Source organism: Thermobia domestica, chromosome 16 (genome assembly GCF_964235325.1).
Source record: "Thermobia domestica chromosome 16, izTheDome1.hap1.1, whole genome shotgun sequence".
NCBI lineage: Eukaryota > Metazoa > Arthropoda > Insecta > Zygentoma > Lepismatidae > Thermobia > Thermobia domestica.
The window spans coordinates 136,715,121-136,729,453 of NC_137469.1; the positions used below are offsets into that span (position 1 = coordinate 136,715,121).

General features: G+C 37.6%; 1 protein-coding gene across 2 annotated transcripts in view; it reads right to left on the reverse strand.

Moving 5' to 3' along the window:
- Nucleotides 1-14,333, reverse strand: part of LOC145673449 (farnesyl pyrophosphate synthase-like) — a 127,105-nt gene that overhangs the window by 68,406 nt on the left and 44,366 nt on the right. Inside the window, exons 1-2 of one of the 2 annotated variants that reach the window (XM_081743160.1) lie at nucleotides 9,307-9,371; nucleotides 577-742 (exon numbers count right to left, since the gene is read on the reverse strand). In XM_081743160.1, coding sequence (XP_081599286.1) covers nucleotides 577-742; nucleotides 9,307-9,356 — 216 coding nt within the window. In that variant the 5' untranslated portion in view covers nucleotides 9,357-9,371. Of the gene's footprint in view, nucleotides 1-576; nucleotides 743-9,306; nucleotides 9,372-14,333 lie in introns of those variants that run through there. The other variant, XM_081743159.1, reaches the window with a different exon arrangement.

Sequence of the window (14,333 nt, forward strand, 5' to 3'; positions counted from 1 at the left end):
GATCACCTTTCGCTTGGGACGAAAGTGAATTGCAGAGCCAATTATGAAGGTTAGAATTCCATATTCAGCACGAATAAATTATTTTGTGCCAACTTTGACTTTTCATATCAATAGCAGTAATTATCCCATTATGATTGCACTTCACGATCGTAACAGTATACAGAATACAGTGGGAAAAAAAAAGTTTTTAAAATAGTCTCTAAATAGTTTGAATTACAAAAATATTGTTACTTCTCTATCTTTCCTTTTATCCTGTGGGAAGGTCATGTGGTTCGGATTCCACGTTAAGCTGTACATTTACGCCCACGCTGAAAGAGACGCTAAGCCCCAGTTCAACTTTGTGGGGCTTAGGCTCTGCCCCACCCACAGAATGTCAAATTTAATATAAATCAATGGCATTCATTCATATTCACATTTAAAGGAAACATCTCTCATATTATAATCGAAGAACTACTGCGCTGTACTCCTTCATCGCAAAACTTCCACCTAACTTTTAGTTACACATACATGGCAGAAAATATTGTACAATATTTTTGTTATAAATGACAAATATTTGGTGATTGGATTACTACCTACCTTGGCAAACCATTTGGTGGCGACTGGAGCATCCAAATAACGGCCCGTTTCCGTCAAATCTCGAACGATATCTGGAAAAACTGCGTTAAATTCGATCGAATCTTGTTTACTCGCCGCTTGTCCCAGAACAGCTGGTGGCATAGGTTTCACTAGTGTGCTTCTGGACCTGGAACAGGTAGAATTTGTTTTAAGTTATGTGAGCTTGAAACCCAACAGCTGCAGAGTTTGAATCAATGTAGTTTATTTTGCAGTCATAAGTCAGAGTTTTACTCAAAATACATCGACCATTATTATGTTATGTTATTTTGACTCATCCCAAACCAAGTTTCCTTTTTCACTTCTTGAAATACAGTGACTCACATTAATATTCGGACACTTGCATTTTGTTAAAAGTAGGAAGGATTATGAAATAAATGAGAGCCGTGTGAGTGAAAAAATTAGGTATTTAGATATTCATATACTTATAGAAAGAAAAGAAGTACAAATATGGTGTCTTGAACGAAAGAAGCAGAAAGAACTTACAGATACTGATGACACTGTGTATTTGCAACGCCACTTTAATATTCGGACACCTAATACATAGATGTTTTGTGTGTGTTGTTGCTTGCTTACAAACGCTTCGCTAGTACTTAGTGAGAAACCCACGACGTTTCCTGACTTCCTGTAAAGGGTTGGACATGTTTCCAACAAGTTTGTTGGTAGAATGGGGCGGGCGATATGTCATCCCATGCTGCACGGAGAGCCCTTTTCAAATCGTCTCGTGACGTTACTTGTACCCGTTTGACCTTATGCTGTAGCTCATCCCAGATATGCTCTCTAGGGATAAGGTCGAGACTCTGCGGTGGTGTTTCAAGCACTTTCGGACAATTATACAGCAACCATTTGCGCACCACATGTGCTTTACACTTCGGGTCATTATCCTGGTAAAATTTAAACATACCCATAATTCCTAATTTTTCAGCACTTTGGTGGAGATTTTGCCGGAGAATATTCAAATAAACCTTCTTTCTCATAATCCCTTCAACAAACACCAATTCTCGCACTCTCGATGCAAAAATACACCCCCATACCAGCACACTTCCTCCTCCATGCTTTACCTTAGGTTGAAGATTTGCAGGATCTAACTTTGTATTTGGCTTCTGCCACACAATTATCTTGGCATCGGACTCATGGAGATTGAATTGTGATTCGTCCGTGAATAACACGCCATTCCACCAAGTTGGGGGCTTCTCAATATGAACTTTAACGAACTTAACTCTTTTATCTTTGTTAATTTTACTAATAAAAGGCTTTTTTCTAGCTATTTTCCCATTAAACCCTTCACTTCACAACACTTGCCGCACAGTTTCAGGATGCACCGTCTTCCCTGTGTCTTCATACAGCTCTACTGTTCATTTCAGCGCACCTATTCCGGAATTTGCTTCACTTTCTGAATCAATTTGCTTTTCTCTCCATCATTCAGTTTCACAGGTCGGCCCTTTTGAGGCACTGACTCGATTCAAAATCTCTATTAAATCTTTGTACAATGTCAAAATGGTGCTTTTACAAATATTGAGTAGATCTGCAATTTCCTTGTACGATAGACCTTTCGCACGGTGAAAAATTACTAACTGTCTTTGCTTAAACGTTGTACTTGGTCCCTTGTGCCCCATTTTCCTTTTATGCTTTCTCTCGGTCACACTAATCACTCGTAAACTAAGTAGATACACATGTCCTGTCTCGGGACAACTTAAACTGCAACTGGAACTCTTCCACTGTCTCGCTCGCTATCGATAAACAAACGTTAAAACAACTGTCCGAATATTAAAGTGGCGTCCAAAATACAGTTTATTACAATTGCGTGCTCATGAAGTGGACTTAATTTGCATAATTTAATTAACTGATAACATATTTGTTCGACTAAACCATTGCCTTTTTGCTTGTTTTCCGTTGGTTTCCCATTTATTATTTTTTACATGTATAGCAAGCAAATTATGTGTAATATCTATGGTGTCCGAATATTAATGTGAGTCACTGTATGTATTGTTTTCAAAATGTTTGATTGACAAAATAAGTTTCCAAATTTATGTTACCCAACGATACAAATTAACTCACGAATGCCATCGACAGGCAGCAGTAGCAGAATGCACGTGACTGTGGTAACGGGTTCCACTACACTAGTTTATATGTGACCCACAAGGGGGGGGGGGATGACACAAGGGAAAGCGTAGTAGAATCCAGTGTGCGAATTGAAAAATTTTCCCAGGGGGGGATGAATTTCACCCATATGCGCACCCAGTCCTCCCACCCACCCACCCACCCACACACACACACACACACATACATACATATATGTATACTAACAAGTACAAAACAGTTGAGATGTGAGATCTTTCATAAATTTTCTCTCAAGTAATATTTAGGTTAGCTATGCAAAGTAAGAATTGTTCCCTTTTTCTATCTTATCTTTATGTCCATTTAAAAATACTCCACAGGGGGAAAAAGTTATCCCTGGCCAGGGATAAAATTTTTCTTCTCTAGGGTGGGAAAGATTTTTGTCAGGGGGGAAATCCCTGGCATCCCCCCGCCAATTCGCACCCTGGTAGAATCCTTATTAAATTTAAATAACCTCTCATGTCTATACTACAGAGTGTAATACAAAATGTTACAAAATTTTGACTGTTACTTCTTTAATAAACTCATTCAAAATCATGCTAAAATTAAATTATAAATTAATAAATAAAACTGAAACCCTACAAATAAAAATGTTTTTCACTTTTATTTTTGCGTGAGCAAAACTTGACTTACTACGTACTGTAATCAAATTTGTAAGTAAAAGAGAAGAAAAAACTACATTTAACTTGTAAGTCGTAGAAACCCGAGGAAATTTATCCCAAATGTAACAAATGGTTAGTGAATAGAAGGGAAAATGAATTGAAATCTACGTTTTACGTCCCACGATTATGCTGACTAGGCTAAAGAAGACGGTGATGATGAGAAATGAATGAAAGTGTAATGAAGGAAGTGGGAGGGAATGGGAGAACCCTGAGGAAACAAACCCATGCACACAGTGTTTATCCATCACAGAGTTCACTTGACGCGAGCTGGGATCGAATCAGGGACCCCACACACCAGAGGTAAGAGCTCTACCACTGAGCCACCGGGTCCCCCGTTCGCTAATTATAATCGCAAAAGTCCTCTGCTTTTGACTTACAGGGCCCACTCACGGTCCACGGTTTGCGCAAACATCATGTTTGTGCAAACATCGTGTTTGCGCAAACACTCGGCCACACACGATACAACTGTTTGCACAAACTTCAGTTCAATTTTGAGTTTAATCGCGTAAGCATGTCCACTGAAGCAGCTTGTTTAGCGATAGTAATTGCTTGTGCTTTGGAAGCGGAAATATCCGCGAAACCAAAAAGAAAGAAGAGGGTGTGGATGAAAGAGTGGTTGATTATGACACATACATTGGCAACATTATTCACAATGTAGATGTAGGCCTGCTATTCCAGCAAACTCAAGAATTTTGACTGTGCATCCTAGAAGTATATATAGCAACTAAATTACTTACATGTTAACTTTTCCAGTGAAATGCTAAACACTTGTCTTCAACACTACTTTCACTATCATCTATGTCAGTTAATATTTCGTCTTTGTCTGAATCTGACTCTTGTAAATTTATTTTTATGGGTTCCAAAAACTGTAAGCACAAAAAATAATTTTTCGAGCTTGACTTCGTAGCACTTGAAAGAAAAAGAAAAAAAGGAAGACAGAAAATAAAACTTCTGCTGTACTCGGTATGCTTAAAGACATTGTCAACTATAATTTTGGAGAATAAACGAACTACCACGAAAGAAAGCAACGAGACACTGATGAATTCTACACTAGCCCCTTTCTTTCCTTCTCCGTTTTCATAATAAGTAGCACCCTTGTTCTTCGTGTAGGTGCCACGAAAGTAATCCATCTGATTCCTAAGCAACTCGATATGCTCGAGTTTGTTTTGGGTTACGATAATTTATGACACCATTCAGACGCCTGATGCTTTTGATTCCCTTATAGAGGAAAAAAGAGGGTGTTAAAAGTCGCACATAAGGCAGTGGAACGTGAAAGAAAAAAAGAAACAGAAAACATACTGCGTTCCTTCTGTCGAATAAGAAAGGGTCTATCTTGAAGTAAATTTCAAAACAAATTACAAACGCCCATGCTTTATTCTTACGATGATGGCAAAGATTGCAAAGGTATGTAGCCACGGGGAAAAGGGGGGCTCTGTCTTTCCGAGCTATTTCCAGCTCCAAAATGAGGTTCGTCTGGTATATGTTTAATAAACTTATTTAACAGTTAATGCAAATGAAGGGCTTTATAATAAAATATGAATTTTTTTTAAAAAAATCAATCATCATCAATACGGTTTCTATACCTAATTGAATCAACTAAAATTAATCATATGCTTTATATTCTCATTTCCCTAACTGGGTGCACTGTGAACTCACTACTATATTATTGCATAATAATATCGGAGTTAATATTTTTTCGTTTTTTTCCCCCCTCTTTAGTATTTTAACCTACATAAACACAAAGTCAGATAAACAGACTGCTATAAACAGCATTTATTTTCTTATGAATAGCTTATTGATTCATCTTTTACACTCCGGTTTTTAACTTCAGTACTGTCACGATCCGTCTTTTGATAAGGAAGCATTGTGAAAATATAATATGTGCACAGTATGTATGTATGTATGGTAAGTTAAAATGCTTTCATGTTGTGAAAGAAGTAATTTGTTCTGCTTTTAATATGTGAAAAGCTTGCCTCCCCCTGAAAGTAATGTTTTCCTAGAACAACTTGCTGGCTACACCCCTGATTATCCTGTAATAAAAGTTGTAAGTTCTATTTGCAAATCGAAAAAAAAAAAAAAAAAAAATCCACTGGAAATTAGACGCGGGACTCAACGCTCGTTTCACTAATTGTTTTATATGGAAACCTTTCAAAGCGTGTATCATGACAACCAGTTGACATAGAAAGATGTAGTTTTCACGTGTGTGTTCGTAATTCTTTTCTCTACTTCCTAAAGTGAGCAGTTAATGTGCTAGTACAATATTTCTAAGTAGCGCCTGTGATATTGTCAAGATTCGCAGTAGCGCGAGAAGACAGCGTGCAGAACTGCTTGTCGCGAACTGTCAACACCGCTCAATGCCAATTGGACGCCGTGTGAAGCCAACACAAGGCCATATCGTTTCTCATCTGAAATCTGCAATAACTTCTCATATGCCGCATTTTTCAAATTCCTGTTTTTATAATCTTCACTCTTTACCTTCCACAGTTCACGTAAATTTCGATAAAGGTCAATAAATTATCGACAGAATTTTTGATTCCTATTCATTGACGCCATAGTGCAAGAAATAAGCGTCTGTACACTAGGCTTCCTACTCGGAAATAAAGCTCGTGTTTGCACAAACATGCACATACACGGTCCACGTGTTTGCGCAAACATCATGTTCGTGTAAACAATTTTCGAACGAGTTCGATGTGGAAAATGTTTGCACAAACGTTTGCGCAAACAGTTCATACATCGCCACACACGGTCAAACTGTTTGCACAAACAGCCTTGTTTGCGCAAACCATGGACCGTGAGTGGGCCTCTTTACATAAAAATATATAGAGGGAAGAGGAACATATAGTCAGTATACTGAAGAAGAAAAGGTACTTTGACCTTTCATTGTAACAGCCTTTATTTGCTACATTCATACACAAACCAAGTCAGAGCTTAACACTGAATAATGAGATGAAAGTGTTTTCGTTACATAACACATGTGTGTCGCGTGCTTCATAATTACAGGGCAAAGTGCGAACGTGATCATAAGTAGTTGGCAATGTGCATTCAAGCCACCACGCGGGGTATTTTCCGTAATAAGCAGAAAGCAATGGAAGACTACAACCGTTGAAGAAACACGTTCAAACCCTAACTTAGGGAAGGGATGGAATCTTCTATCAGTACCAGGGCCTGCCAACAACCATATACTTAATGATCATACAATGTACAGTACATAAAGCAATGTCAACAAAAGCCCATGATTTACCTTTTTGCTACTATTTATCTTATCAACTTCAGATAAACATTGTTTTCGAATGTTCTCAACACGCCAACGACAAGTGAATCTCGATTAATTACAGTAAACAGATAAGCATAAATTATTATTATCACATAGGCTACCCACGTGAAACTAGTATATATCATAACACAACTTAGTGTAGTAACTGGTACATTTTCTTGTTTACAAAAATAAATTATAAAACGCTTTTTGAAATAAGCACTGTGCAGTATTTTTTTCTAGATATATTTCCGGGAAGCCAACCACTCTTCGGAACTAAGCTATATTAAGTTACGATTCATGTCACTATTGTGCAGAGTACGTCCTTTATCAAATAATGTTCCAATGTAGCTCCCATAGTTTGATTTTGCTTCCACGGACAAAAAACCTGAAAGAAAGCCAAACTAGAAGAATGTCGTTAAGTACTAAAATCATCACCGTCATACGAACTTGACAAATATATACAGGGTGGCACAGAGCCGACTGACATTTCAAAGTTGACTATTATATAGGCGCGATAGCTTGGAGTGGGTTACGAGTGGGAGATTGGACGAGAATAAGATGCCATTTTATAGGAATACCATAACAGTTACCATGAACATCGTTGGAGCGTTGAACAATATGTTTTCTGTGTTCGTAGGCTACTTATTACGAAACGAAGTCAGTCATTAAAGTGCAGTTCTTGTTCAGACATTTGTCACCTGACATTACGCTAAAGGTCCATTGTAACTGTTGCAGTGTTCTTAAGAAATTGCATCCAATCCACTTTCCATTCCCGAGCCGCAATCTACTCCAAGCCATCGCGTCTGCACAATATTCAACTTTGAAAAGTGTTCATCGGCTCCGCGCTACCCTGTACATAGTTCCAAATACAGTGAAACCTGTCTTAAGCAGAATCGAGCGGGACTTGCAAAAATTTCCGTTAAAGTCAGGTTTCCGCTTAGTGGAGGTAGACTTTTCCTTTCTTGTTAAAAAAAAAATACATGATTATAAAGGGGCATACTGAGAAAATATATTGCTATACGTACATTGTTCGATTACAGTACTTCTTTCTTCTACGAATAAATACAAAAAAAAAAAAAAAAATGAATACAAACGTGCTATGCACACGTGGATTAGCCAAGGAGAGTTTTCTGTGTCCATTGCTGCTTGACTTTCCGCATACAGTTTAGCCTGAGAAAATATACTAAGTGAAGCAGAATCATTTTTTGTAAGGCAAATTTTTGCAGTTCCTTTAAACTTCTGAGAGAATCTTGATAGGTATTTATTCTACACTCTTCTTGGAACTCGGTATCGTATTCCTCTTCTACCTCTATCTCGTTTTCTTCTTCCCGACATTCCGTATGATTCTTCATTAAGATGCGGGGATTAAGGACAATTTGTGGGGGTGAATATGAGTAGTGCTTGGGGAAGATCAACATTGTTGAGAAATATTTAACAAAAGAACCAACATTTTATCGCAGACAGTGTAATGTATATGTCTCCCAGAATGTCTAAACATCTTCTAAACGCTGTAATCCAGAACTCAGATTTTTCCGTTAAATGTTTATTTTTCTTTCCGTTGTCCGCGTAACACAGTTTTCGTTTAATGAAGGGAGTTTTACACGTTTTGTTCTCCAAAATTCGTGGGACCGTGAAATATTTCCGTTTAAGACAGTTTTCCGTTTAATAAAGGGTCCGTTGAAGACAGGTTTTACTGTACTTCAACTCCGTCAGAGTTCTGAAGAAAAATTCAGTATCAACGGACACAATATCAACATGGAAAGGAAGTACTGTATACCGAGGAAAGTGTGAGCAGCTTAAAGGAAAGAACCAAAGGATATCAACATTAAATGAGAGGGGAAGATGAACAAGTAAAAAAAGAAAAGAAAAAAAAAGAGAGGTACCAAACCACCTCAAGGTATTTACTTATGAAATACTTTCAAAACATAAAACTAACTGTAACACACACCCCCACTCCTAAAACGTTCGGCTTGCTGTACGCCATAGGTTAAGGAAGTTCTAACTGTTAACATTTATTTTCGCATGCTCAACTCTAAATATACTTAAGGAAATACTTTTAAACATCTGTCCATAGGGTCATGAACAGATATTTTTTTAAAAAATAGTTTCGCTCGATTCGGTGTCAATTTAGTACAAAATGCGCAATCAGAAATTTGTCCAAACGTAGACGCTTCTACATTGGTATGAGCGGTAGTTCTTTTAGTTTCTACCGGTTACTTCCGTCAAGAACCTCCACTGATCCCTTATCGTATTAAGCTGTAACAATATGTTTACTAATCGGGTAAGCTTAAACATTTTCACTCTTTCGTTCTTCTCAATGATACATTGATAAATCCACTGAAAGATATACGAAGACTTTGCAACAACGCTATAACGGCCACATTTGACCCTCGCATGAAAGAAAAAAAAAAACTGACTGGATTTAGCATGTTACGTAACCGGTAGGGTAAGCCATGCGACAAGCACGTGGTCATCAGTCAGCCACATGGGACGATGTAGCCTCAGGTCATACGATGGAGTCTGCAACACTAAACACCGAATTCCTTCCTACTTTATCTTCACAAAAGACTTCAGTTGACGTCATAGCACGACATGCAGCTACTTTAATAGTTTAGTGTAATGCAAGCACTCTTGATAATCCCTTCTCTATTTACTGACCTGTTACACAGTTTATCTACAGAAGTTATCATCTGGATGAGTTGCTTCATTTGATATACACTTGTTGCTTTCTCTATTAAAAAAAAAAAAAAAAAAAAACGTTCAATACGTTATTTATTACATTATACTTTAAAAATAGGTTACGCAAACATTGATAGGACGTACACCGCATAGTTAAGAAATAATAGGGCTACTTAGCATATTGTGTCATGATTTCATACTGATGTCAAAAGGCCATACAGCAGTATTGTGTGATAGAACACACCAGACTTTCCTACTACGCTTATCTTCTAAGCTTCAAAGCAGGAACCAAGAGAAGGACACTAATCTGTTAAATCTCACACCTGGGCCCAAGAGGTGTTCCGTGGATACACAGAACTGGTAAAGAGCTATCATGAGCACACTGTATGCAGAATACAGATACCACATATAAATTTCCAAATCAATGGAAAAATAAAATCTCGACGAACCACAATGCTTTATAAAATGAACTAACAGGATAGAGAAAATAATAAAACACACATACACACAAAGCAAATAGATTACAGCAAACTATTTATCTTATATCCAGTCCAGGAAGGTTATACTATGAATTTGATGGGATTGGAAGAGGATCTTTTATCACGGGCTGCTGCTGCTCAGCAGAACAATAGAATTAGACTTGTACTATTGACAAACTAGCGCGCATGCACCTAGCAATTCAAAATAAATTAGCAAAGTAGTAAACAGAACTGGTGTCGTATATCACGCTGACGACGCCAGACCGCATACACTTTGAAAGACCCGTCAGAAATTAAGAATAAAAATGAGACGGCTTAAGGTTGGTTTAAAGAGACAAGTTTTGCCGATAGATGTCACTAGTCTTCATATCTCTCTCATATTTTTTAACTTCCACGAATATTCACGATTTTTCTTACAAATTTCAAACTAGACTTCAAATTTTTAGAGAAGGAACTTCGTAACGTATCGAAAGCAACAACCCGTGCCGATTTTTATTTAGAATTTTCTTCATTGTTGAAACGGATTAATTGTTGAAATTGGATATCCAAATCTTTAACAATATAGTGTTTCAACAATGAAGAATATTCTAAATTAAAAAATCGGCACGGATTGTTGCCTTCGATAGGTTATGAAGTTCCTTCTCTAAAAATTTGAAGTGTCTAGTTTGAAATTTGTAAGAGAAATCGTGACTTTACGTGAACTGTACGTAATCTGTGCACTTTTGTGATATTTTGTTTCTTTCGTTGTTGAGATTTATTTTTAAAGCATGCGTCTGAAGATGAAAACTAAGTGCCTTTCTCTGTACAATGAAGAAAACAAAGTGGACGGATTATTCTCTAACTATTGATTCAACTTGTCTTTGAACAAAGTTTGAATATTCATTTCGCAGTGGACTCAATTGCTGCAAATATTGTAGCTCCCTTAAAATACATGGGAAATATTAGGAGACACGTGCTGACATCTGTTGGAGATAGTCGAACAATAATAACCCCTATCACCGGTACCTTCAAGCACAATATCCCAAGCCTGAATAGGGGGCGCTGTGGCTCAGTGGTAGAGCGTTCACCTTCGGTGCTTGGGGTCCCTGGTTCGATCCCAGCTCGCGCCGTGTGGACTTTGTGGTGGACAAACACCATGCTCGTGGGTTTTCTCGGAGTTCTCCCGTTTCCTCCCACTTTCTTCATTCCACCATTTCACTCATTTCTCATTATCACCGTCCCCTTTAGCCTAACTGGCATAACCGTGGGACGTTAAACTTAAAGATTTCATTTCATTTTTCCAAGCCTACATGGAACTTTACACACAATATTTGATTATCAAAATATGCTATTTCATCATAAGCATCAACAAAGGAAAAATACTTTAGTAATATTATCACTGAAATTTCTACATATAAAATTTCCTATAAAATAATCATTTAAAGAAGTCATCTGGTTTTCACTAGTTTCGCAAACTATTAATAGCAATTATCTTCGTTACGTAACTGACATATTGTGTACAACCAAATAATCTTATCGCTGTTGTAGTGATACTACTAAGATCTGTACAAGCAAAAAAAAAGAAAAAAAGAAAAAGAAAAAGAAAGAAAGAAAGAAAAAGGAAAGAAAGAAAAAGAAAAAAAGTCGCGCTACTGCGAAATCTTCAAAAGAATTATCGCAGATAGTGCAACGTGTCAAATTGCCCAAAACAAAATATGTGATAGGAGTTCGTTCTTAGTGATATTTGCAAATTTTGGGCCATGATGTATATCTATGACTATCAAGGTATCGATACGGTTCTATTACTAAAAATTTTCGTGTTGGCAGGAGTGAAACTAGGATTACGATTAGAAATTAAATTTCTGGGCTTTCGGCATCTATGGCCATGTCAGGCCGTCACGTTTGAGGATAACATCCATCGGCGATCACATTCAAGGAAAGGATTGGAGAAGGAAGGAAGCAGCCTGGGATCTGTATGTAGGTACCATCCCGGCATTTGCCTGATGAATAAGAAAAACCTCACTCAGCATGGCTGGCCTAAAAAAGCTTTTCCACTTTTTCCACCGAGTATCCCCAGCGGGAATCGAACCCGGGGCCGCTCGCACCGAAAGCGAGAGCGGTAGCGATTACGCCACGCGCGGTCACAGCAGCAGCAGTAAAATCACCGCCAATAATATTATGCTTTATTTGTACCGAACTTCTGTTCAACCAACCGCCAACAACTCGACGCTACAACTATACTTCCAAATTTTTGAAAAGATGTAAAAACCTTAAGTGAACCCCTGTGCATTGGCATTGTGTTCCTGTTGGCTCGTTAGTCCATCCTCTCTGGTCTAATAGCGCCTGCGCCTTTGGTGCACACGGTCCAGGGTTTGATTTCCGGTGAGAGAACATGGAAGTTTTCCATCGTAAATTGTAAATCCTCCACATCTCATATAGCCTCGGTGCTAAAAAAAAAAAAAAAAAAAGCACTGAACTTCAAACGAACTGTACACACTAATATTTTAAGTTGAAAAGTTGTTTACTGATCAGTTTAAATAGCTAGCAATCACTGTGCTAAAGAAAATTATGAAGTTTATATTTATTACTTAAACAACGGGACAATCCGGATTAATAAGATGTATTGTCAGTCCCCCTACGCCAAACTTCTGTTCAAAGGATACCTTTAGAACAAGGTTTCGAGCAAGGCCTTAATTAAGGCAAAAAAAAAAAAAAAGTTCCATAGTCAGCAAGAACTTTACCTGGAGTTAAACTGGAACAAAGACATCAAAGATTGTGTAAGAACATTTGTACAGTATACATGTAAGATGTATACATAAAATGTTGTTTTCCTGCCTTTTATTGTCTACGTGAAGCTTGTTTGGATGAAAGAAATTGAATGACGCACTCACTCTTTACTTCCCTCTTCTCAGCTTAAAAGAAAAAAAAAGGAAAGAAAAAAGGGATGTTGAACTGAGCGTAAGCTTCGCGTCTCAGGTCACAGAACCCACATCACACTTTTTCGAAGACATTGGAAAACCACATGATTTGATGATTCACACCAGCAATCAGGAACAGCTGATTATGTGCTTTTGTCGTAACGTCATTGCTGTACTAAAATTGAATTTAAAAGTAAGGGAAGAAAGTGATTTATCGTACTGTTAGAGAATACTGTACTCAGATTGTTTAATTCAATAAGTTCTTTTTAAAAAATGATCTGAAGATATTTACTTTTAGTCTATAATGCCAATTAAAAAAGAATTAATACCCCGTTTCATTTTCTATGTAGACTGAACAGTGGCCTTGTTACTCCTGATATAAAAGAGTCCTTGGTCCGATTCCGAGCAATACGCCTAAGGTAACTACACTGTAATTTTAATTTTTCTGGAGGATTTTACTTCCTTCCACTATTACCAATTCTATCAATTCTATTATCATCCACTCTTGCATTTATTTTTCCGTCAGGGTTCAAAGAAATGAAACACAACAAACCTTTGTTTACAGCATTTCTACACACAAGCAAGTACATAGATGGGTTTCGACTTACACACTACTACCTATTTATGGATTATAAAGCTCAAGTGTATTATACGTATTATTTTACTTCAAAATACCCTTCTTTGCCCAAGTTCATAGCCACGGGATGCCCACAAGTACTCTGCCCCGCGAAACTTTCAGTTCATTTTCATATTCTGTTCATTTCGCTGCAATCAAAGATAAGAAAAAAGAAACAAAAAGAAAATATAGAAACAAATCTTTAAATTTTACGACCTACGGTTATGCCGCTTAAGTGGAAAGAAGGAAATGATGATGGGGAACGGGAGAACCCCGAGAAAACCCACGCACACGGTGTTTGTCTACCACAAAGTTCACTTGACGCAAGCTGGGATCGAATCAAGGATTCCATGCACCAGAGGTGTACGCTCTACCTCTGAGCCACCAAGCCCCTCCAAGCATTCTAAATGCTTTTGTATTTCCACGTATAACGGTTCTCATTAAAGAAAATCGAACTTCATAGTGAAACAATTTATGTACTAAGACAAGGGTAAACTGAAGTTAAATCCTCTAAACTTGTTTAAATCTTCTACCTACGGGACTTGTCTTACAATTGAAATTAAATATTGTCCAGATATAACGCACCTGGATCCACTTATTGTAAAACAGAGCATTTATTATACGTATACAGTACCTAATAATCATGTTCTGAGAAGTTATGACTAATTATTGCCCTTCAAAGAGTGAAAATAAATCTAGGCGTACTTTACGGAGATGTCGCACTAAGGACTTCTACTCCCTCTTAGTTCACCCTCCGGGAAGAAGCACACGATTTGATTACAAGAAAGCGGCGTAAAGATCAATTTTCTTTCATAACTTTCCTCGTTACAGGATTTCGAAACACAATATGAGTTGCCTTTCTAAATGCAAAGATACATGTCGGAGGTCACGTATTCAGCGGCGTGTCTACGTGGAGTAACTCAAGGATCGTCATTTAATTATATATATACAGGGTGACCCAGTTTAATCTTTCCACGGAAATATCTCGAAAACGGTTCAACATAAATGAACTCA